The sequence below is a fragment of the Montipora foliosa genome, chromosome 5 (assembly GCF_036669935.1).
Source record: "Montipora foliosa isolate CH-2021 chromosome 5, ASM3666993v2, whole genome shotgun sequence".
Lineage (NCBI taxonomy): Eukaryota > Metazoa > Cnidaria > Anthozoa > Scleractinia > Acroporidae > Montipora > Montipora foliosa.
Window position 1 is genome coordinate 4,365,327 of NC_090873.1, and position 24,312 is coordinate 4,389,638.

At 39.0% G+C, this 24,312-nt stretch overlaps 3 protein-coding genes and 2 long non-coding RNA genes across 6 annotated transcripts; 3 read left to right on the forward strand and 2 right to left on the reverse strand.

Moving 5' to 3' along the window:
- Nucleotides 1-5,070: 5,070 nt before the first annotated feature.
- Nucleotides 5,071-8,232, forward strand: LOC138003428 (uncharacterized). Its single transcript, XM_068849487.1, has 3 exons — nt 5,071-6,371; nt 6,722-6,862; nt 7,537-8,232. The coding sequence occupies exons 1-3, from the start codon at nt 5,813-5,815 to the stop codon at nt 7,803-7,805; spliced, it is 969 nt and encodes a 322-aa protein (XP_068705588.1). The 5' UTR covers nt 5,071-5,812; the 3' UTR covers nt 7,806-8,232.
- LOC138003429 (COX assembly mitochondrial protein homolog) lies at nt 7,736-11,463 on the reverse strand. 2 transcript variants are annotated; one of them, XM_068849489.1, is made up of 4 exons: nt 11,273-11,463; nt 11,077-11,167; nt 9,134-9,282; nt 7,736-7,865 (listed from the first exon to the last, which is right to left on the reverse strand). In XM_068849489.1, exons 1-3 carry the CDS (start codon nt 11,436-11,438, stop codon nt 9,153-9,155), a joined length of 387 nt encoding a protein of 128 aa, XP_068705590.1. In that variant the 5' UTR covers nt 11,439-11,463; the 3' UTR covers nt 7,736-7,865; nt 9,134-9,152. The 2 variants fall into 2 exon arrangements, with proteins under 2 accessions (XP_068705590.1, XP_068705589.1); XM_068849488.1 differs by lacking the exon at nt 7,736-7,865 and having other exon boundaries at nt 8,956-9,282.
- Nucleotides 11,464-12,714: 1,251 nt separating this feature from the next.
- On the reverse strand, nt 12,715-18,008 carry LOC138002875 (uncharacterized). Its single transcript, XR_011123346.1, has 3 exons — nt 17,959-18,008; nt 15,799-15,889; nt 12,715-15,485 (listed from the first exon to the last, which is right to left on the reverse strand). It is a non-coding gene; the product is annotated as an uncharacterized lncRNA (long non-coding RNA).
- A 134-nt stretch (nt 18,009-18,142) lies between these two features.
- LOC138003431 (progestin and adipoQ receptor family member 4-like) lies at nt 18,143-20,599 on the forward strand. Its single transcript, XM_068849490.1, has 2 exons — nt 18,143-18,381; nt 19,661-20,599. The coding sequence occupies exons 1-2, from the start codon at nt 18,159-18,161 to the stop codon at nt 20,314-20,316; spliced, it is 879 nt and encodes a 292-aa protein (XP_068705591.1). The 5' UTR covers nt 18,143-18,158; the 3' UTR covers nt 20,317-20,599.
- Nucleotides 20,600-21,153: 554 nt separating this feature from the next.
- Nucleotides 21,154-23,277, forward strand: LOC138003432 (uncharacterized). The gene is made up of 3 exons (XR_011123539.1): nt 21,154-21,330; nt 21,430-21,678; nt 22,207-23,277. It is a non-coding gene; the product is annotated as an uncharacterized lncRNA (long non-coding RNA).
- Nucleotides 23,278-24,312: the final 1,035 nt, after the last annotated feature.

Here is a 24,312-nt window from a genome sequence, read left to right on the forward strand (position 1 = left end):
CAGTATCGATGCAAGGAAGGTAAAACTCAGCATTTTGACGGAATTTCGCTTCGGCTTCTCGATGGATCACTGGATTTCAAGTTCGCGTTGTGCTCGCAGATGTAACCAACCAAAGAATGAATTGGTTAATTGGATGAGTCACTAATAACACTCTGCCAGTGCTTTTGTTAAAAACCTGACAAGAATTTTTCTTGTTGTGACTGTTTATCTTTTACTATGATGTAATTATTGCATTACTTAGTTTCCTTAAATTTTGTAAGATGATGTGTCCAATTAATTGATTGTACCTACTTCCTCAACAAATTCAAATCAGAATAAACGCTGGTCATAACGTTTTGTACGGTGTGGCTTGGGTGTTGATATTAGGAACTTCAAGATCAACGACAACGTCACCTCAAATAATAAACTTTCAGTATTGTAACTCTTAGGAAATCAGCCCATTTTGTTCACGTCGTACAAGGTGATTGAAGTATCCTAAAATGAAATTGGAACGAGAAGCTGTTTCAGAGTAAAAGAGAGATAAGGAAAAGTTCACATTTTTAGGTTCACGGTCACTTGTCGTCAAAACCTCAATTTTGTTGAGTTCACGTCGTTGAACATTATGCAAAGTACCGCAAAATTGTTAGTGCTAGTGCGTGCCGCACGTACAGCACGAATTATTTTCCTCTTTTATAGCCAATGATATCATTGTTTTGTGGTCATCGCTACCGTAGTCATAGTCGTTTCTTCAAACTCCCTTCGTAGGATGAATGGAAGTGAACGGGCCTTGCCCACCAGCGGATTGAAGGTTTTCAAATCACAAACCGCACAGCTTGTTTAAATACTAGTTAATGAAGTTATTGATTGAAAGCTTTCCTTTTGAAAAAACCGTGCCAGCAAATAAACAGTATTTTTATAAGTAAGTCGACCAAAGCCTGCGTAATCTTTTAATAATAGGGAACTTAAGAAACGATAACGGTGACGGCAACGAGAACGTCTCAAATTTGCATATTTAGTGGACAGAGACAATAGCTTTGCACGCTCTGCACGTGCATTTTTCACTTTTGTTCATTTCTTTGCCGTCGTCAGCAAAACTACAACGTGAAATAGTCAAATTTGAGGTGTTATCAAGAACGTCAGCACTTGAGGATAAATTTTCATTATTCTCCCCTAAATTAAGTGCCGTTCATACAAGTGTCTTTTTGAGGAACTGCCACACCCTTGTCATATTAAAAGGGTTGAAATAGTCACAAAGCGATTAAAATAACGCGAATTTGTGTTTTAAGATGACGTTCTCGTTGCCGTCCCCGTTGTCGTGCTCAACATGAGCACGTGCGCGTACAAAACGCAAGAGATTTCCCTTAAACCAAGCCCGATAGCGAAATAAATGCTCTTTTTCTCTCAAACGAGCACGGTGACCCCCGAATTTTTTTTCAGGTATTTGCTAAGTACAATCTAATAAAGAACATATTCGAAGACGGAAAAAAGTTTGATAGTAGAACATGAATTTTTTTGGAAAACAGTTCCGTACTGGGTGTATTTTGGCCAAGGCGAGGACTTCAAGCTAACCACGGAACTGTCCCAAAGAGTGCACTATTCCCACAACCAAGCAATCAAAAACGGCGTAAATGAAGCCATACTGCTTATGTGAATAAAAGAAGCTTTATTTTCAAAATAAAGTTTTGTATCTTTCAAGTAACGAAGACTTAATTCTGTATGAAGGTGATTCGAATTTTTAACGCGCAACCAGTAAAAATACCCCATTTTAAGAGCCTGCTGACGCTTAAACAATCACGGTGACCCCATTTTTTTATTGCATTTTTTTAATGTTCATATATCATGAATGTTAATTATGCAAAGTTTCCAAAAAAGTTTGATAGTACAATAATTTCAAGGGAATTACCTTAAGCAAGGACGACGACGACAACTACGTGAACGTCACGAAACAATTGGTCTAAAGAACAAAAATAAAAGCTCTAGACGTCTTGCACGTGCGTTTTACGTTTGGGAACATTACTATGCCGGTCTCGTCCTCAGAACGACGTGAAGTGACCAAATTTAGGGAGCTTACGATCTACGACAGCGACGTCGACGTCGACGAAAACGTCACCTCAAAATAGAACTTTGCTCTAGTAAAAGTCTTTCGCGGTTATTCCATCTTGTTCACGTCGTACAATGTCGGCGACTGGAAGTATCCTAAAAATAAATTGGTACGAGCGGTTTTTCAGACTGAAAATAGAGAATGAAAGATTCTCTGTTGAGTGCTCACGTTGTCGTCAAAACCTCAAATTTAGTGATTTCACGTCGTCGTCCCGCAGGGAACCGCAAAATTATGAGCTAAAATCCGTGCTGCACGTGCAGCACGATTATTTATGCTCTTTTAACCAATGATATCATTGTTTTCTGGCGTTTTCGTCGACGTCGTCGTCGTAGATCTTAAGCTCCCTTTTGAGCACGCAAGGACGACGACGACGACGGCTGCGAGAACGCCACAAAACAATAGAGCAAAAACAAAAGCTCTGCACGCCCTGCACGTGCATTTTTCATTTTGGTACATTTCTTTGCCGTCCTCGTCCTGACAACGATGTGAATTTACCATGCAAATTTCAGGTTGTATAGAGGACGTGAGAACATGACGAGACATTTTTAATTTTCTCCCCAAATAACCGCACAATTCATGCTAATTTTATTCCTGCAATGTTGATACACAATTTCCATTCCGAACGAATTGGGATTCTATTATTTTTAGACGACGTTCTCTTTGGCGTCATCGTCGTTGCGTAAGCTCCCTAATACTTGTGATGTTAAGTCTCTCTGGTGTCAGTTGAAGGATGAATATATGGTAGTGGACAGGCAGTGCCCATCAGCGGATTGACGGTTTTCAAATACCAAACCGAACAGCTTGTTCAAATAATTAGTGAAGTTAGTGAGTGAAAGATTTCATTTTGAACAAACAGCACCAGCAGATAAGCAGTAATAGGTCGACCAAAGCGTGCGTTACCTTTTAGTAATTGTGATGTTAAGTTCCTCTGGTATCAGTCGAAGGAAAAAAAAATCCTATTCGTTTATTAACTTGTGGTCTAGTGGCTAATGCAAATCTCATTACGCTCCTGGCCTTAACAAGAAAGGTGCCACATATGTAAAAAGCTGTGACATTCACGGATGACGTCCCGGCAAGCACAAGACATGAATATTATACCAAAACAAGCGAGCGGCAAAACAAAGAAGTTCACAGTTTTTTTTTTCACTAGAGAGAACTAACCTTCCTACTTTCATTTATTTAAAGGGGACACCCATCTTCGGACTGCTAAAGCGGCCCCTTTGACGAGAAAAATCGCCTGGCCGGCGTTAGACAGAGTAAAATCTATCTAGTCTCACCGTCTTAGGAGGCACTATGTTAAGACTCCCATAATGAGACAAGGAAAACAAAGAGACAAGGTCTCTTCTCACAGATGAGCTACTGAAGAAGAATCGATTCATCAAAATATACCATCTCGTGTACTGTGCTTAAACTTGTCTTTAACAAAGACCTAAAGGTCGTGAAATCCTGGTTCAGAAGAAAATACTTGAAAACAACACAAAGACGTAAGATTTCGCTGTTAGGTCGAGTCCTTGTCAGTATAATTCTTTTAACTTTCACTGCCTCAACATTTTTTTCAACATCAGTTCGATTACTGACTGCTCAGTGGGGTGGGCAAACGGTCTCGACACATCAACATCAGGTTATCTCTGGATGGTGAATTTAATTTCAAAACTCACATCAGCTCTGAGAAGGATTCGACAGTTTTTTCCTTTAATCACTAAATATGCTCCATACTAATAAGGCATTTGTCCTTCAACACTTGAACTACTTTGCCCCTTCATCTTCAGTGTTTGAGGAAGAGGGAAAGTTCAAATCAATCGACTACACAGTTTTTTTGGTATAAGAACATTCAGGATGAGATGAACCAAAATTCTAAGAACATATCCCGGGTGATGATCACGGTGTAACGAAGTCTTACTTGTTCTCATTCTCATTTGGTTTTCTGTTTTTGTGAGTAGCAGAATAAAGGTAAAAAAAAATGAATAGTCTAACATAGCTAGTCCAACAGGACAATTTTCTTAAATCAGGTGTAATCTTAGAGAAATAAAGGATATTACTTGGCCGCGCGGGGATCATTAGCACGACTCTTTTTTATCTTCGAGTGCTGATGTAACGTGAACAAGTGCACGATGGTGTAAGCCCGAGAAGATAAAATTCATATCCCCCAGCTGCCATGTAATGCTCTGTTTTATATATAGATACTGATGAAATACCCAGACTAAAAACAACTTGTTTTATTCATTTTGGGAATGACGAAAAAGTGATCACCAACCGCTAAAACACGGATTTTGTGTATAATGAAACAAGATATGAAAGTAATGAACAACAAATATTGAGCCATAAACCATGTTAATGTTGTGGAGAACAATTAAATAGAGTGTTTTCACTCACGTGATCAGCAGGCTTGTTTTTCCACCGAAACAAAAAAAGCGTTTGCGTGATAATAGAGTTCAATTCCCAGAGGATTAGTTGGGGACACCAACATGGCCACTGTGACGTCACGTGAAAACACTACAGCATAAAGGTATCTTACAATGACGGGGAAGCTCGCTTTTTATTGGCTAATCGTCTTAATTATAATGACGAGACATATGTCATCACGTGATCTCCACTGCGCGATGAAAAGATATAATTTTTTAGAGTAAAAAGGAAAATCTTAGTATTTCATGAGTATCTACATAATAAAATGGTTGTGGGTATGCCTCGCGAAGTGGTCCTGAACATCCCGAACAACCGGAAAATCCCGTCCCGCATACTACTGGTCGATGTGATTGGTTTCGAGCGATCAACCGGAAAATGTAGTCCATTCGCCACTTGAAAATTATCGAACTGCATTACCTTAAAGATAATCTGGATTAAAATCTTTTCTCGAGTTTTTAGAACCGCAGCGTCGTTCGTTTTGAAAATACTGTATTTTTAATTTCCGAATTTCCCCTTTGCGTGACACCACGATAGTGGCTGTTTGGTTGGGAAAAAAAAAAGGCCTTTCAACAACAACAACAACAACATTTATTAACTCAAACTTAGACTAATTACAAAGGATTTTTACGTAGTTTAGGTAATTGGAGCCTAGAGGTTAAAGGAACCGTAAGGTTTTCGAGTTAACCTCTAGTAACTATTTACAGTTAATTTTAAATAAAATAAAAAATGAAAAAGCAGCTACTTTCATCAGTTGCAACGGTTCAAGTCTGAAGAGATTGTGTTAATGTTTATGTGTACCAGTTCATTAGTGAAAAGACCGCGTTTTCATGGCAAAGCGAATAGGCCTTTTGAAACAAACGATCACATGGTACAAAATCCGCCATGCTGGAGGGCAAGCTCATTATTATTCCCCCACTGGGACATTAAAACAAAGGCAAGTCAAGCTTGACTGGTTCAGGTTTCTCTGCTTTAATGTCCCAGTGGGGGAATAATAATAAGCTTGCCTTCCAGCACGGCGGATTTTGTACCATGTGATCCTAGTTTGTTGCAAAAGGCCTATTCGACCATTGTGGTTTAATTATTACATTGGCACACCAAAATTGCGCCTCCATACAAAGCTCGTAAAAGTTTTGGGAGACGTTTCGGCCAATTACTAAACAAAATTGGTGTACCACACAGACTTGAGACTTTGAGAAGTTGTTTATGTATTAGGCTTTTATAACATTTCGTTTTCTCGGTTTTTTGTTGCGTGACAGTGAAGAGCGCTCCCAGTGAAGACTGGGCCCCAAACAAAAAAGACAGAGGAAGTCTGAGTACCCAATAGGAAGAATGGTGGACGAACTTCTTCAAAAAACGCTTGAAAAAGCAATTGTTGCTTTCCATAAAATCCGTGATCGCATTATCTATCCAGCGAATAAGTGTTCAAAAATCCATCTAGCAGATGCTGCTTTATCGACTGTGATTGGTGGAATAACCTTTCCTCTTTGTTTGGGACTTCTACAGCGGGGCATTTTTCGTCCAATTCGCATTACCTCAAACCTTCGAGTTTTCAGTTCGTTATGTGGAAGCATCTCTACGATAATCGCTGGCTCTTCAGCCTCCTTAGCTTTTCTTTCTAGCGTTTCCCTGTTGAAAGAAATTAAGCGAAATCCATTGAAAACGTTCGCTGAAAAACAGCCGAATAGAACAGTGCCTGTGGTAGTGTCTTCGAAGGACGTTCCCATCTATGGAGTTGCGAGTTTAGTCGTGTTCAAGTTACTTCGTGGCAGGTTTAAATCCGTTTTGCCAAGCAGCTTGATCCATCCAGGAGCGTTCGCAAGAAGATCTCTACCAGCAAAAGGAAAGAATTATGCCTCTGTCGGAGTGAAGAACAAACTAGCGGTAATGGGTGAGCTATTTTACTACGTACAGTGTATCTATTCAACAAACAGACTTAACTGATTAGAGTGTAAAGTGAAGTGATAATTTTCTACTCCATATGAACCATGTGAGCGTTAGCCGAACTGATGGAAATGGGCCCACACAAGGACAGAGAAAAACTCTGACCAGGGTGGGCATTGAACCCACCACCTTCGGGTTAGATCACCGCTGCTCTACCGACTGAGATATAAGGTCAATTCCCACCCTGGTCAGAGTTTTTCTCTGTCCTTGTGTGGGCCCATATTCAAGAAACACACTGCAGCGCACTCGTTTCTCTTCCACTTAATTCCTTGGCATACTTTTTTTTTTTTTCGGTAGGAAGGCTATATGGTTGCCACTCTTGTGGAAAGAGGTGGAGAACTTCATTTGTAGGAGATCACATTCCACCTAATATGCTTGCTAAGGAAGGACAGGAACAAAGGTTTTATCCACAGTGCAGAAGCTGTTCTTTTCAACAAGGTCAGATTAAAATATTTTAAAGTTTTAACAGGGTTAATTGACCATGGCAATCCTGGAAAGTCATGGATTTCCAATATTGAAAAATCTATTCCTGGAAACTGTGGAAAATTAGTGCAAGTCATGAAAAATCCTGGATAATAAGATCTATGCTAAAACAAGATAAAATCATTCTCTCAATTTTTGTCAAATTGCACTGCAACTTGTCTATTTGTACACTGTTTTAGAGAGCACTCCATTTCATTTTGTGGATCATGTACATAACAGGTTTCCTAGGTCATGGATTTTGTCTTATATAGTCCTTGAAAGTTTTGGAAAAGTCATGGAATTATAGAAGACAGAAAGTGTTAAAGGAATCAGGGGACTTGAAATAAAATAATTTTGGGAACTAGGAATTGGGGTTTCATAAAGCTATTTAAGGAAATTCTCAAACCAGCTTGTTTGAATTCTTTGATGCACTCGTGTGATAAGACGGCCTTGTTGGTGCCAAAACAGTAGAAAAATGTAGCTCAAGTTTTGCATAATAATAGAGTCAAATTCCCAAAAAGACTTTCTCGCTATTGTACTTTCCACTAACATGGCCACTGTGATGTCACGTGCCATCAAAGAATTTGTTAGGATTTTAAATTAAAAGGTTTCTTACTTATCAGTTACATTCATCATGATGCAATTTTCAGGTGCTGCCTTATCTACTTCTTCAAGACAACTTTTCATTAAGACTCACGGCACATCTTTGAGGCTTTATCATTTGTGGTTCCCTTTGCCAATTCCATTGGCCATGTTACGGAACTATGTGAGAGATCACACTGGTTTTACAGAGTCAAACACAGACACTGCGTCCTATGATGAGACTAAAGAACCAGACAAGCTTTTAACATCAATCGTACACAATGTTTTGATCTTTTTTGAAATAAGGCACAAAGATGATGACCAAGAGATTGATTGACACACAATGTAAACAAAAAAGATCCCAGGGCATCAAGCTCATCCTTTACCATCATTTCTCCTGTAACAATAATTAGTATTAATAACGATAATTAATTGACACTTGTCTCTTTCTATTGGGCCCATCTACTTTGCAGAAGTTGGTTCAAAACTTCAACTAGTCTAAGAATAACTTTCTTGGTCATTGTTTCTCCTCAAAGTTCAAACTTTGTTTGAAAATGGTTACCTTATTTGATCACGAATCCTTTCATTCATTTAACACCTTGACTCCAAAGGAGTGTGACTTTTTACTAGTCGATGTGGGGCAGTTCAGAATAGGCCGAGTTGCTGGATCAATATTCAGGCATGGCTAGGAGGCTTTATGGTCAAATTTCATGGCTCAGTTCTGTTTTCTTTCTCTCCCAAGTCTCAAGTAAGATTTCTAAACAAGATAACAAACAGATTTGACCATAAAGCCTTGTAGCCAGGTGTGAATATTCATACATTGAATATGGCCTTGTCAATGGGTTAGCAAACCTCTACATCTACTAAAAAACTATGTCCCCTTTAATCCATTAACTTCTAGGAGTGAGACGCTAAATACCAGATGATTTTAATCGTCAATGAGAAGCAGTTCAGGAGTCAATGGGTTGGGTCTTGTTTTTTTTTTTTTTTTTACAGAGAGCTAGAACTTCCTTTACTGACGCATTAAGATTACATCTATCTAGCTAACTTTAGTTTACTCTTTATCAACCCAGTTGATAATACCAAATTTCATGCTACAAAATAACAAACACGTACTGACCAAGCTCTGCAGTTTCTTAACAAACTGCTCCATAACCTTTTCTAAATTAGTCATAATTTTTTGCCTTGCTTAAGGCAAAGTACAGTTTGAAATTTCCAGTTTTAGAACAAGGCAACACAAGCTTATTAATAATAATAATAATAATAATAATAATAATAATAATAATAATAATAATAATAATAATAATAATAATAGTTAATATTAAAATGATAACAATTTTGGAGTATGGCATATGTATGAGTATTTGAGTTCAGAGTGCTTTACAGATAATTACTTGGTTTATTTATTTTATTTTGCCGAGAAATTGCTATCATCCTGTCCTCCACATTCATTATACTAGGCCCATCAAAAGCAAGAAAAACAAAACTGCATTCCTGATACCTCTTTGCATAAACAGCTTACTTAATGCAGCTTCCACAAGATAAAGCACATTTTACAAAGCATAAAATAATCCAACGATTATTAAATGACTTCTACTGACCATTTTGCATCTTTTTTGGGACAAAGATTATTTTGTATCATTCTGTATCAGTATACTTGCATACCTAAATTATTAACAACTTGTCACAATATTACAGAATCTTTTTTCTTCATTTCTTTTGTCTCGCCAGACTGAACATAGTCCTTTTGAAAATCTTCCCTCTTCTTTAAATACTCTTGTTTGCATTCTTCAAAGAAGTCTTTGTTTTGATAACTAAAAAAAATAAAGGACATTAAGGAAAGCAATTAGTTAGTTACTGGCCTCTATGTGAGATGAATGTTAGGTAGAGAACACCTTATTTTAAACATCCCAACAACAATAAAAAAAACAATAATTAATAATGATGGTAATGATAATAAAAAATATATATGCATATTCAGTGCACGAAATGAAAAAAAAAAACAACCCAGGCAACCAAACCCATGAATTTGGTTGCCCTGATAAATCCTTGGTTGCCAAGTTGTCCATTTGGAAACCCCCTGCAATTATTAAAATGCACTCTGTTTGGTGCTGTAATCATGTGGTGATCGAGCTTGAATATCTGACAGTTCTTACTGTGTGCCTGTGAAGCCTGGGTTTAAGTTTAGGCATCTAATGCAGGGCTGGAAATAATTTTTCTCCTTTAACAGGACATATGTCCTTTCAAATCTTCATTTTGGTCGGACATCTTATCAATTTGACCGGACATTAATTAGCATCATTTGTAAGAATTTAATGATTTTCAATACCAAGCATTCAAAACTGCAATTATATTTTTTCTTTAATTAACAGTTATGATTAACTAGATGACTTTTACTACCATGACTACTGTACTTCATAACACAGTTTTCTTCATCATACTGAGCTGAAACTCTCTTCTGAAGTATTTTTTGTTTGAAATCAGTCCTTTATAGCAAACTGATATGTCTTCGCCGTTGTAAAGGGCGTTACCTTGCGAGACTTAAGCCGGTACATATATGAAATGCTAACAACATATCGCAATGCACGCAGTGCATTATAGGGCGATTTATATGGAACACCTCTGCTTTATGAGATACTTTTCAAATATAGCGCAAACAATCTATCTAAGCAAGTTTCACAGACAGACTAAATCTTGGAGAAGAAGTCAATTGTGTCAGTGAAATGTTCGGACATAATGCCCGATCAAAATGTGAAATTGGCCGGACATACTCAATATTTGGTCGGACAATGTCCGATGACCGACTGTTATTTCCAGCTCTGCTAATGCCTAAATGCATTTTTCTATCTGACAATGTTTTGTAAAAGCTACAGATATTGAAAAGACTTGAAATCCTCAGCTGCATCAAATAAATAAAATACTATTGGACATTGACGATAGAAATTCAATCTGACAGGCGACAAAGTCCAGTGGTTTGTGTGTTAGGTTTGCATGCGGTTGCCCAGGTTTAAATCTGGTCAGTGTAAAACGCAAACTGCAGACTGCAGACCAGGGGTAAAATGCAGACTGAGGTTATAATGTAACTGTTGAAAAAGCCCAAACCCCATAGAAATGCTAACCTTAGACCTAATTAGGCCTAAAACAATGTTTAGGCTTGACTGTTAGCATTTCTAATGGGTTTGGGCTTTTTCAATAGTTACGTTATAACCTCAGTCTGCGTTTTTACACTGACCGGTTTAAATCCCATTCTTACCTCTGGTTTAGACTTGTTTCCGGTTGTCCTGGATTCAACTCTACCACACTACCACACACAAAAGGCCAACTGGTTGCCTCCTGGCAGTTGGCATTCTTAATCATATTTCTGTTAAGTTTGAATTGTCTTTTTCCAGTTTATTAAAAGTGGGTGCCTGTGAACTAGCTTGATCGCCATATGTACATGTAAGTGCTTTCCCTCTATAAACAATGCATTTGCATTTGCATTTATTTTGCACTTGACAAGTACAGTAAGTCGGGTGCAACTTGTTTAAAATTAAGGCAGGCTTGAAGGTTTGCCAATCAAATTCAATAGGGGAGGGTGCGCATGATAAATTGAATGGCTCAATACTTACTAGCTCGTTAGGCAATCTTTCATCGCTTGATTTTCTTTGCGACAGGCCCAGACTACAGAAACCGTCCTACCTTTTGCACACTGTGAAAAAGCTGATTAAAAAAAAAAAAAAAAAGAAAAGAAGGAATACCAGACTGTTATGTATTGAGTTCAAAATTGCATATGACATCACGTACAAGAGTGAACGAGTGACGTACCTTTCACAAGATCATTGCAATTCACCATTGCTCTTTCCCTGACAATCTTAGGTATAAGAACTTCTGTTTCAACATATCTTAAATGATCTCCGCGCGCCCAAGGAGAAATTCTTGAGGAAATATCGCGTGAATATTCATCTGGTTCTTCCGAATTTGTAGCCGCCATTTTAAAAATTTACCATCAGTCTCTGCGAAATTGTTTAGTAAGAGCCGCCGTTCTCTTTACCAGCGGTCAAATAATTAAATACAATTCATTGTCGTGACGGAAGTTGAGGTCTTCAAGCCCACAACCCGCTCCAGTAGGAAGAACAGCGTTGATCTAACCCAAAGGTCGCCGGTTCAATTTCCACCCTGGTCAGAGTTTTTTCTCTATCCTTGTGCGGGCCCATTTCCATTAGTCGGGGTGACGCTCATATGGTCTATATGGGTAGAAAACTGGCACTTCACATTACCTTCTAATAGTTAAGAAGTCAATTTATCTTTGTCCAAAAATTTGGTTTTATCAACGGAGTTGATAATGTAAATTGGCCACCGTACAGAGATTCTAAAAGCTGACGTTTCGAGCGTTAGCCCTTCGTCAGAGCGAATGGGATTCGATCTGGATTCGCTCTGACGAAGGGCTAACGCTCGAAACGTTAGCTTTTAGAATCTCTGTACGGTGGCCAATTTACATTATCTACTCCGTTGATAAAACCAAATTTTTGTATACTACTTCCCCACCGACGCAGCATCACAGTTTCTTTAGAAACTACCCCTTCATATATTTGTCCAAGCATAGGCAGCCCAAGCTCGCGTCACTACAAACAGCCGTTGAGAATTTAAACGCGTTATAAGACTTTGTATGGGAAATAAAATACTGTCGATTATAAAGCCTAAAAAATGCTCAATTTAACGTTCATTCAATAAAATGAATCAAAATGACTCACCTCTGCTGTATTCTTGTGCCTTTTAGAGCTTATTTTACAGTTTCGGGAAGTCCGTGTTTTCAATGTTCTAAGACGACACAAGAATACAGCAGAGGTCTGACTATCGCGTTAATTATTGCTCCAAATTTCCCCTATCCCGTTAATTCCTGTGGTTTGTATCCCCATAATGCCAGTTACTACTGATGACATCATTGTGCTCAATCTGTTTGGTTTGCAAAACATTTGTTCGTGGTTGTTTGCCGATATTGACAGATACAGAACATTTCAAGAGAAAATTCAAATAATCGCATTTGTAAGTGTTATTTTCACTTTTTGTGCCGTCTATATCGACCAACGAACCTATTTTATTCTTTTTTAAAAAAATGACAAGTGTGATGCTTGGTAGCCTGGGATATCCCGTATCCAGTTAATTTAACCCCAAATATGTATCCCGTATCCCTATAATTTTGTGCCCATATATCCCGTATCCAGATAACCCCTACTAGGGTCTCACTGTTGTTGCTGTTATTATCGTAGTATTTGACTATGATCCAAACGTCGAATTTCTTTTTATTATGGACAATGTTACGGTAGGTTATAAATTACAATATTATCAATTTGATGTACTTCCATGTATTATAACGCAGTTAATTATTCTACATTATTTTCTAACTTTAAAAATGTTTTAACTGCTTAGTTGATGTCGTTGAGGGAGCGAGCGAGTAATTTATACACGTAAACACCTAAGAGTTAACAAAAACTCATTCAAACGTGCATGTGTTGAAAAAAAGTACATTAACTACCAGCATTTATAAACATCTATTGAAAAAATATCATTTAGAAAAGAGCTATTCAAGGTTTAATACCAGGACCAACCCACTGGGAGTTGAAATAACCAAATACAAAATGCTATCTTTCCAATGACATCTTCTCTCCCATGAGGAAAATTCCCTGAATAAGAATATTTTACCTAATATAGATGAGAAGACTAGTGGTGGTGGCTCAGTGGGGTAGGGTGAGTATCAGTCTAACGTGCAGGAGGTCACGGACTTGAAGTAGTGGTCTTGAAAAAATGACTGAGGAGAAACTGAAAGTTCTACCTTTGAAATCCCATCTGCAAATGGTTCAACTTTCAGGTCTTCTCCCGTAAACCTATGAACCCACATACTGCCCGCAAAGAATAGGACACGGAGTTCGCGGTTTGGTGCCGTCTGGCCTTTTCCATAAAGTAATAATTATGGATGCCACATGGTGGAGATACCAGATGGCTCAGTCGGGAGTGCACTGGAGACGGTTTTGAACCCCGGCGGGATCAACACCCAGGGCCTTTAAATAACCAAGAAGAAAACTGATGCATTTGTAATTCTATCTCCAAAATAATGGTTTTCTGTGATAAGGACTATAAAGCAAAGGCCCCACAACACTTCACTTGTAATTTTGCCGGATGTTAAAGGTGTGATCTTAATATAACACCAAATTCTCATGATTCTTCTTAGAAGGAACGTTTCGATCATGGGAATGAGAGAGTTAAAGCATTTAGTACAGGCGCAAATGGCAAACGCCAGGGTGAAATTTGCGCTTTGCCAAAAATCAAAGGAACTTGTTTGATTGCCTGTTATTTACAGACGCTTATCACATACAGTATTAGAAAGGTAAAGTAAAGTCTGCTACGAACCTAGAAGGCCCAGCAGGCCAGTGCTTATCTCCGGTTTCTGTAGCAAGAAAGGAGTAGGAGTATTTCTACTCGCCCCTGGATGGGATGCTAGTCCATCGCAGGGTTACCCCCAGCATTAAGTTCACTGGGACCCATTTATACACCTGGGTGGAGAGAGGCACTGTGAGAGTAAAGTGTCTTGCCCAAGAACACAACTCAATGTCCCCGGCCAGGACTCGAACCTGGACCACTCGGTCCGGAGTCGAGCACACTGACCATGAGGCCACCGTGCCTCCCACAGTATTAGAAAAGAGACAGAATTTGCAATATTTGCATAAAAATAGAGTTAATTTCTCAGAGTATAGCATTCACGAACACCCTGAATTCTTTGGTTTGGTGCACAAGCATGGCTGAAGTGACGAACAACATATCACGGCTCTACGTTTTGTTTACAGTGACCGTTGCTACTAGCTTAAGCCACACACCCCATACACCAACAAATACCTGAGAAAAAGACAGCGAGCGCTACCATGTTTCCTCCCTCAAACTAAGTTTGTGGCTAGTTAAAACAAATTAATAAATAAACAAATGATAATGATGATATCACAAGTAGTATCCAAGCTAAAATCAAGCACTGTCACTGTGACTTGTGACTCCCATAGTGGCTATCATCCTTGGTTGATGCGATGTCTTGCCTAACAGTGATTACTTAGAGCACCACAACCAAGTTACACTGTGCTGGATCAATTGGGTGCCCTGAGGAGAGTACAAACTCGAAAGGTCTAAGTATTAATGGCAGCATCAGGTTGTGCCACTTCTCGAGAATGAGAACTGCAATCTCTTGTGGGACATGAACATACAGTATTCAAAGGTCACGTTATTCATCAAAATCGCCAAGACATATTATGTCTGTGGTTTACAAAACAGTAGAAACCATCTCAATAATAGTCATTGCTGTTCCCTGCAATGTCAATGTTGGAGAGAAATGTACAAAACAAGTAATTTTTCCCATCATTGTAGGGACATACATGTAGGGTGGAATGAAAGAAAACAATAATAACAGATCTAGAGAAGAGGAAAGCACCGATCTTCACTTGGAATTTGCCTGAGGGAACAATACTCAGTCTGACAGCTCTCTTTCCTATTTTCTGCCCAGTTACATTTTTGATGGCCTTCGGTACAAATGGTATTGGATTCCACCCATCACTCTTAGTCTTCAGTTGATTGTGGAGAAAGCACAACCTTTATGGTTGTAAACATTCTTTTCTTGCATGAGGACAATAAACTGTAAGCTGAATAGTACAAGCTGACATTAAAGAACCCACAAGTGGGAAACTGGCCTTAGGCTATTTCTTTGCTCCAGCAAAATGACTGGAAGATTCGCAAACTCTGTTGGTGCTGAAGGATCAATAACGAAGCCACACTTGCAAAACACCCCTTAAAGCAGACTTCTAGGGGACTTCATCTCATCAGGCAAACACAAACTGATACAGCACTCTCTTGCTTGATTTAATAATTCCCTGAGTGACCAGTTCAAACGCTCTGATGCAGATGATTTTCTTCCTTTACAAAGTCAAAGTCAGGCTTGGCATGAACAGAATTAATTCTTCTCAAGTATTCCTGTTTCCATATATTAAAATCTGTTCTTCTGTGGCTACAAAAAGAAGAAATCAAGACTAGCTTTGAGATATACATGGACAAAATTAATATTAGCAGTGCTCTCCATTTAGCCAAAATTCTGAAAATCCTCCGAGAAAGGTCAATGGTTTCATTGACGAATTTTTGGAAAATTACAACAAAAAAAATGGGACATTCTGTTTTGAAGTAGTCTCTTCATTCCGGCAGGTGCGAAAGAACCAGAATTTTCTCAGTGAGAGCGATCATGAAGTGGACATAAACCCGTCCAAGCCAGTTTTTTTTATTTCAGGATTCTTTGTCAACTGTTCAAGCTGCTGTTCAAGACTTACTATCCTTCCAAACAATTTTTCATTGCGTGGTGTTCTTTGCGGCAGGCCCAAGCCAAGGAAAAACTTCTGTTCTGTGCACATCTTTGAAAAGCTGGGTGTGAATAGTAAAAAGAGAGATCCTTAGTCTTAACTTTGAATAACTCACCACAGATTTCTACAAGAGTACAACTACAGACTGAATAGGGAGTTTAAGCAAATCACTACGGCTGGTGCTACTATGGCTACCGTGCCTGAAAAGGCCTGGGGAGAGTACGGCGCGGTGGTCTGCTAAATTTTAAGTTTAGCAAAGCAAAATACAAGGAAACATGGGCTAAGGAGTTTAAAATCTCTTTTATTTAGTTTCTCACAGCCAAATGGCTTCACTCAAAGGACGATGGCCATTGTTTGCCTTGCTAGGACGAACAGATTATTTCTAAGCAAAAGCGAATGCTACATGTATACATCTTGTACAATAACAACAATTTGATGGATGAAATATATCATTTCAGAGACAAATATCTCAAAGAATATCGAGTGAAAAACACAAACATATCAACACTCAAAGAAGCAAAATAGCATCGTATAGTATCCAGATGTAAAACATCTTCATTAAATCCTCAAAGCAAACTTAACCGAAGAAAAACAACCTCGTGCTGAACACGAATATTTCACTTGACTCACTTCGCCATTCCAACACGTTTGCCAAAACTTATCGTAAGTTCATGATACGAATTTACAAGCTTATGAGAGGCAACCTTGACACAATCCTGGACTTAAATTGACTTTAAAGGATATAGTATCCAATGGAATTCTTAAAATGCCGAGATGTCCGTTGAAAAGGAGCAGAGAAGCAAAAAAAAACCCTACGTAGTAGCCGCTACGGCAAAACATCCCGACTCACGTAGTCAGATTTCAGACTACGGCTGGATGCAACCGACGTACATGCGCAGTGTCTCATTTTGGGGGAAATTTATTTCCGGCAGCCGTATTAGCGCCAGCTGTAGCGATTTGCTTAAAGTCCCTATTACTGCTACTTGTATGTAACTTTTCCTTTGATTTTGTAGCAATTGAGGAAGGGGGGGGGGGGGGGGAGGGGGGGGGAGAAAGAAAGAAGAAAGAGTAAAATCTACTAATTAAGTCTCACTCTTTGGAGTCAATGGGAGGAATATATAAAATTTTTTTTAAGTATTCTAACTTTGAGAATCAGTCATGTGCACAAGACATTTGCTTAATAGGCTACTTGGCATCTTGAATGAGCTTCGATGTCACGTTGAGGGAATGAAAAAGAAACCTTATTACCACAGCAAAAGAAGTTGTGTCTCAAAATTACTCAGTATTGACTACTTTAACTTCATAGAGAAAATGAAGGTCCCAGCGGACGCTATATTTGTTTAAATGCAAGCTAGGTCATCATATCATCGAGATCGCAACAGCCTTTACGAAGAGTCTAGAAGTCTCGTTTATATTGCATTTATTTTGGTGTGAAGTCTTGCATGTTTTGGTCTCGGCCTTGGATTTGCAAACAATGGTCTTAGCGAGTCTTGGATTTTACCATTCGTCACCCCTTACAGTGCAACACGCCTTACCGTGGCCACCCAACAAACTTTCGCATTTGGCAATTACGTGTGAATACATCAACTCAACAACCCGTGCAACAGTGTTCAACTTACAACTTTGCGAACTTTGCAAGGAGGCATGAATGTCAATCAAATTCACACATCCTGACTGGCGGTCAATAATTGTAATAAAAAAACTCTGTTAGGTGGCAAGGCGAGTCGCACTGTAATGTATGTCCTCGTCCTTTGTTCTCACAAGCTCCTGAGGGCAGGAACATTGAACCAAAAAATATTTTCCCCGGAGGGAGGGCTACTTTTTCTGTTTCACAGACTGCAAATTCCAATTCCCCGCTATGGCCCAGGTTGGTGGTGGCGGGGTGGGGAATTTACTTTGACTGGTGCAGAGGTAACCGATCGAAGCGCTTTTCAGGCTAACCGGAGTGCTGTTTAGGCTGACCGAAATGCTAGTCAGGCTAAACGGAGAGCTTTTTGTGCAAAACACATAAAAAGGGTTTTGACTGGCATTTAGTCTATTCCGAAGACCGGGTGCGGGGTATTTAGACACTTCGAATGATTTAAGACTTAGGATCGGAAACTACCAAGAAAAGATGACAAAATAACGAACCTTTAACCAGAGAATCACAGAAAAGTTTGGCCTCCTCGTTCATCAAGCTAGAAATTACGGCATCTCTCTCCGCTTCGCTCAAATCATCTATTCTCACAGCGGCCATGTTAAATTTTACCCATCATGCTGGAGTACACCACCAAACCGAGGAGTCCTTGTGACGAAGACGTTTTTTGTATTAAAATGTAACTGTCTTTGGAATGGGGCTCGAAAAAAACGACCATATAGACTCTTTTGACGATAACAAGCTTGCGGAAAAGAAAAAGCTTCAAAGTCCTCAGCTATTTCGTCTGGAATCATGTCCTCCGTGGCTGCAATTCAACAAATTTGTTCTCGATGGATACCGCCATCATCTGACCACTAGACAGTGCTTGGAGAGTTTGTTTTACATCCACAACGAAAGCTTTAACATTTATTCACACGGTAAGTTCTTATAATTTTGGAGTATTCAAGCTCAGTTATGTTTAATCTCCTTAATTAAGGCTAGCTAGAGAAAATAAAATTAATGTAGGCTTTTAGTCGATCACAGACCCCTTGGAAAACTGTACGCAAACAATGTTTCTCTTGACGTCATCCCAACATCGTTCCCAGGGTCGCCATTTTCGTTGACAAAGACACCTGGGAGCGAGGTTGGACGTCCCCCTTTTTTATATGCCAACCAAAGCCTAATTGGCTGTTGAAGTTATTTTGTTCCGACTGGTCGGCAAATTTCAATATCAAAAGTTCTAAATGTGACGTCAATGTTTGTATTAACAATTGCAAAGAAATAACGCTATTCTAATTAAATATTCATTAATTTTATTGACCAATGAAGCAATGTGGCTAAGGCTCCGTCCACAAGTATCCAGATATTTTTGATTCAGCAACTTTTTCGTTAAGGATTCATGAATTTTCAGATGTGTCCATGCATGACATATTCTAATCGAATCCCGTCTAGTATCCAGGACTCCTCTGTGACTATTGTCAACGGAGCCTGCGTCATCAGGCGTTTGAGAACCTTGGTGACAAGAGAAGCGATATCATTTTGTTCAGCTGCCATGTTGAATCACAACATCTCTACATCCATGGGAGTCAGGGTGGCTTAGTGGTTATCTATCGAGCCTCCCACCACTGCTAGCCGGGGTTCAACTCTGGCCACTGGCCACGACTTGCATGTGGACTGAGTTTCAGTCGATCTCAACCTGACTTGAGGGTTTTTCTCCGGGTACTCCGGTTTTCCTCCCTCATCAGAATCGACGCACAGCTAATAAACATCTAGCTGTGGTGCTGTGCTCTGACATCAACATTGACTGTATAGCGGCAGCCAGAGGCGCCTTTGTATGCTTTCAGCCTGATATCGTGAGCTGCCCTTCGTAATACAGTCCTCAATACTGCAAGTAAGGGTGATTAGCACTGCTAAATAATAATAATAATAATAATAATAATAATAATAATATTATTATTATTATTATTATCCACTCAAAAATGTCCCCTTAAACCCATTGACTCCTAGAAGTGGAGACTTGATAGAGTTTACTCTGAGTGTATATAAATGCCAGACAATTTTACTCATCATTGAGGGGTGGTTCATTAGAGTCAATGGATTAAGGGCGTGGCTGGTCTGAAAAAAGTAACACAAAAAGCAAATTCTATGCACCCAAAAAAGTCAACCCTCAAATTCTCACCATCATCATCACTGTTGTTGTTTGTTTTTGTTTTTCAGGGATTCCATGTGTGTTTTTTATGGTTTTTGTTCCCTTAACTGCGACTTCAGCTTGTCTGGCCAATCCTATGTGGTTTCTGTTCCACTTCTTTGCCTGTTTCGCTCCATTCTTTGCAAGTCCAATTTATCATTTATTTTTGTGTCACAAAAGTGGACTTTGTGCTTATAACAAGCTTCTGACCTTTGACGTCTGTGGCGTTTGGGCTATAAATGCATTTGGTGGCCTGTGTGGAATACGATCAACATTTTACTGCCTTCCTTTTTGGCAGACTGTGTCATTAACATTTTACATGGTTGTCTCAATTGTATCGGTTTACTTTATTCTGTTAGCCAATAGCGCAAAGGAGAGATTTGAACCTCTGATGGTGTTCGGCATAATGAGGTATTTCTTCGTTGCAGTCAGGCTATCACTTTTTGCATTCAATTGGAATTGTAGTCTTAGCGCTGTGCCATTCTATTTGTCTATGGACTTAACTGCCTTCATCGGTGGTGCTATCAATGTTGCTAGGATACCAGAAAGATGGTTTCCAGGGAAATGTGACATCATCGGCAACAGTCATCAGATTATGCATGTCCTAACAGTTTTTAGTGTTGTCAGCTTGCATATCGGATCAGTTAGAGATTTTGAATGGATGCACAAGACAGTTTGTGTGTAAAGTCTGGTTGAAATGAGCAAAATCAGTTGACAGAAGACAGTATATCCCATAACTGGAAATGGAAGACAATTAGGGAGTTATGTCGCATTGATTTATACCCCATTTACACCAACAAGACAAGTTTAATTGACCTGAGTTTAACAAAATGAAAAACACAACACCTTTCAAGAATTGAAGTTTACAAGCGAAACTGGGCGGGACAGTGACTTAGTAATTCTGGCCCATTCCACTGTTCGGTGGTTTTCGTAGTATGGATTAAAAATAAGGCAGCAAATTTAACCACAACCACCCCTGTTCTATTCTTTCTTTAATGTGCCCATTAATTCAAAACTTCAACACGTTTCCATCCTGAAAATTTATTAGAGTCTCTCTCAAAAGCTGTAAATGGTGGAAATCACCCAAACCCATCCCATTTTTGCTTTTGATCGTTCGACAAAGCCAGCTTGCCTGCTTGTTAAAATTTTCTATGTTTATCGACACTAAAACGATAAAATTAATCAATTTAACACGATTTTTTATCGTTCACGTTCTTGGATGTCATGCAAAGCGACACTTCCGGTTAATATCTCCCTCCACATCACGGAAGGAAGCAGCTGAAATTCAGGCAACCATTGCAGCCCCACCCTACTCCCCAACATCACATAAGAATTTCTCTCTCACTGAACACTTTGGCGGGTCATGCTCAGCGGAATTGAAGTAGCTTGGTCGGCAATTGACGTCATCAAGTAATTACCTTTGTTTGTTTTAATAAGCTTGCAAACGCCGTACTTCCGCAAACCCAATTATTTCGGCTGTTCTGATTGGCTGTGAAAAAATATGATCTTTGCACACCATTTCATTGCGAACGTTCCGTGTGGCACGCGAGGTCAGATCACTTGTTCTCCACAAGCATGTTTCGACATCTTTTCGGCGGACGCACCTTAACGGCTTTGCTAAGAGTTGTGGCTATTTTCAGTTTCTTTCGTGTCTTGTAATTTGCGAAAATCGTTTTCAAATAGTCTTGCGATTTGCAAGGTAAGCCCGAATATATATGATGGCCAGTTCGTGGATACGTGCAGAAATTCTCGCTTGCATTTTGATCTTCAGTGTGTTCGCTTTATTTTCTCTTCCCAGATGTCGTCGGTTCCCATAAGCCAAGCTTACATCTCGAAGCTTTCAGAATCAGCGAAATGCCGATCAAAAGCAAGGTCAATGAGACCAGAGCGAAAGGAGTCTGACAAAAGCGACCACGGTGGACAATTAATGCACGCCAACTCTCGTTCGAAAAGTACCAGCTTCGGGTGTCGGAAAAATTGCACGTCTTTCATTGAATTGGTGGTGGGAAGTGTTCGCATTCGTGTTAAGTGAGAGCAGTAAAAAAAGGCAAGTTATGAGAAGTCTATTGTTTTTTTTTTTGTTTTTTTTTTTTCTGGAGCTGGTTTTCAAAACAATTTGCATGAAGTTGTAGTTGTGTTTTCTTTTATAGTTGCCCTTTTAATAAGCTTGAAATCCTTTCAGATGCAAACTTAAGTAAAACCATTCTACTTTGAAGGCAAAGTTTCAGTTCGAAGAAATCTTACATCTATATGCTCATCTTCTATCCTGGTGGATTAATCCGTGCGCTTTGAAACGCTTTGTACGTGATCATGATGCTCATAAAAACCACGATCCATTGTTTCCTGGCTGTGTCGATAAAAGGCCCTTTCCTTTCCTGTTTTCTCAGTAAGACAACTTCTATATCCAATAGTGTCATATTGTATTCCTCATTTCAGTTTTGTTTCTCAAAACTGTCAAATTGATACATGCATATCAGGCTCCGCAAAGTTCATAATTTTTATTTTAAATACCACGTACGTACCCTGTTTAAAATTTATCAGGTTATTCACAAACGTTTACTCTAATAATTTTCAGGATATAAATGCGCTTTTAGTGCCAAGCTAGAATATTGTTGCTTGAGGCCAGGCTTGATTGCTTGGGAGAGAAAAATCGTCTTCACTTGTTGAAAGCCGTGCAAGTCACTGGGTCCTCAGGTTGAATGGTTGGGTCAATCCAGTCCTACTTTACATGGATTGAAATTACAGTATCACAACATCGAGATGATTGTTATCGGACAGCGCATTACTCTACATTGACAAGACTAGAGACAGAGACGGTTCAATTCATCATCAACATCATCTTTGCAAGTTATCATTATCATCATCTTTGTGGGCAAAGTCTGTAATGTCATTTCTGGTTGTGGAGTTCCATCATATTTTTTGTAGATGACAATTTTTAAATACTTCGAAAACCACCAATCTGTGGAATGGGCCTGAATTATTGAGTCACTGTCCCACGCACTTTCGCTTGTAAATAGTTCAAAGTCTTGAGAGGTGTTGTGTTTGGCGATACTTTTCAGGCCAGGGAACCTTTCTTGCCCTCGAAGTACATGTAACAGCGAATCCATGGTTGCACTTGCAACCTCGACTCTTTGTTGGATAAGAACAATTTCATCCATTTCCCCCCTGAGACTCAGGATTTCGAAAATGTATCTTAACATTGATGTGGTTGTTCCGGTACAGCTTAACAGTGAAAGATGGCTACTGCTCACACCGTGGGAAAAAAATTCCATCAAAATGGTTAACTGAAGTGGGCAGGGCAGTCACTCAATAATTCGGGGCCATTTCACAGATCGGTGATTTTCGTAGTACTTCAGCATCTAAAAATTGGTTGTAATCAGATCACATTGCTCTGTGGGAGACTCTAAACAGGATTTATCATCCTCATTGTCATCTGCACACATTAACTCCAAAACAAGCAACTAGAGAACTGCAGTGTTCTTTAATAATCAAGTGAATTAAGCTATCAATATCGATTTTTAACTTGTTGTTGAACATGCCCTCAATGCTATGAGAGAGGTGCAACAATGTTTTATATAATTATTTATTTGATGTATTTGGCTTTTTGCAAGTTAAAATGTGATCTAATAAAATATTTATTAATATATGCTTGTGTTTTTCATTGAGTCTTCACAATATGCCAGTGAGCCAATTGCAAGTTTACATGCAAGCTATGGTAGTCAACATGCGTGAATGGCGTAAATTTAGACCGTAGACATACCCTATTGACCTAGGGGAATTTGACATTTTGATGGAAGCTAGCACCAAATTTCCCACCCCTGGGGAACTACAGACCATCAAATTCCCCAACCTTGGGCACCTTTTGATCAAAGACATCACATTCCTGCCCTGGAGTAACTTTTTTTTTCATTAGATTCACATTTAACAGCTGATGGAAATTTGTCGTGTAACACGAAACCTTTCTGCTGCTCATGCTACTGAACAAGAACCTAAAATTGAGCAAAATAATAATAATTATTATGAACAATATTATTTTTTAGCCTCGTAAATAGTTCTTTTAACTTTACCAGCTTTCGAATCAATCAAGCATGCACAATGATAGAGTGGAAAATTCATGAATATGTAGAAGTATAGACAAAACAAACAGCGGTTACAAACATAATGATAAAGCACATTTTACTTTTGACTTGAGTGAAATGTACTTTATCATATGTATGTTTGTGGCCGCTGTTTGTTTTATGTTTTTGATTAAGTTGAAATGGGCAAAGAGCAAGAATATTTGAAATAATAATAAAAACAATGACAAAAAAAATAGACTGAAACATTCTTATACTTCTGAACACTCCAGCAAAGACAGAAAAAAGTGATGGTCCATATTTACAAAAAGACAAGACAGATTTGCTTTCCTTTCTTTCACCCATGGTGTCCAGAAAAATCAGGAAAACCAGAGAAGTCATGTGAAAACCATGATTGTGGATAACTCATCTCCAGGATCTCTTAGTGTTCCAAGATGGCTGGTATGTCAAATTCCCAACCCTGGGTCAAGGGAAAGGTTCTTTGAGTCAATTTCCCATAGGTAGCCCTACTCCCTGGGGCTTAATATTGATGTGTGCATTACAATTTCAGTCTTGATATAAGATATTATGCACTAGTCATTTGTTTCCCCCACCCCTTGACCCCC

Bases quoted from the DNA above. Each gene is read 5' to 3' on its own strand.
- LOC138003431 (XM_068849490.1), top strand. From the start codon at position 18,159: ATGGGGCTCGAAAAAAACGACCATATAGACTCTTTTGACGATAACAAG. The intron at 18,382-19,660 runs GTAAGTTCTTAT...TTTGTTTTTCAG, and splicing joins CTTTAACATTTATTCACACG to GGATTCCATGTGTGTTTTTT.
- LOC138003429 (XM_068849489.1), bottom strand. From the start codon at position 11,438: ATGGCGGCTACAAATTCGGAAGAACCAGATGAATATTCACGCGATATT. The intron at 11,168-11,272 runs GTACGTCACTCG...TTTTTTAATCAG, and splicing joins TTGCAATGATCTTGTGAAAG to CTTTTTCACAGTGTGCAAAA. The intron at 9,283-11,076 runs GTAAGTATTGAG...TATTTTTTTTAG, and splicing joins AAAGATTGCCTAACGAGCTA to TTATCAAAACAAAGACTTCT.
- LOC138003428 (XM_068849487.1), top strand. From the start codon at position 5,813: ATGGTGGACGAACTTCTTCAAAAAACGCTTGAAAAAGCAATTGTTGCT. The intron at 6,372-6,721 runs GTGAGCTATTTT...TTTTTTCGGTAG, and splicing joins GAACAAACTAGCGGTAATGG to GAAGGCTATATGGTTGCCAC. The intron at 6,863-7,536 runs GTCAGATTAAAA...TGCAATTTTCAG, and splicing joins AAGCTGTTCTTTTCAACAAG to GTGCTGCCTTATCTACTTCT.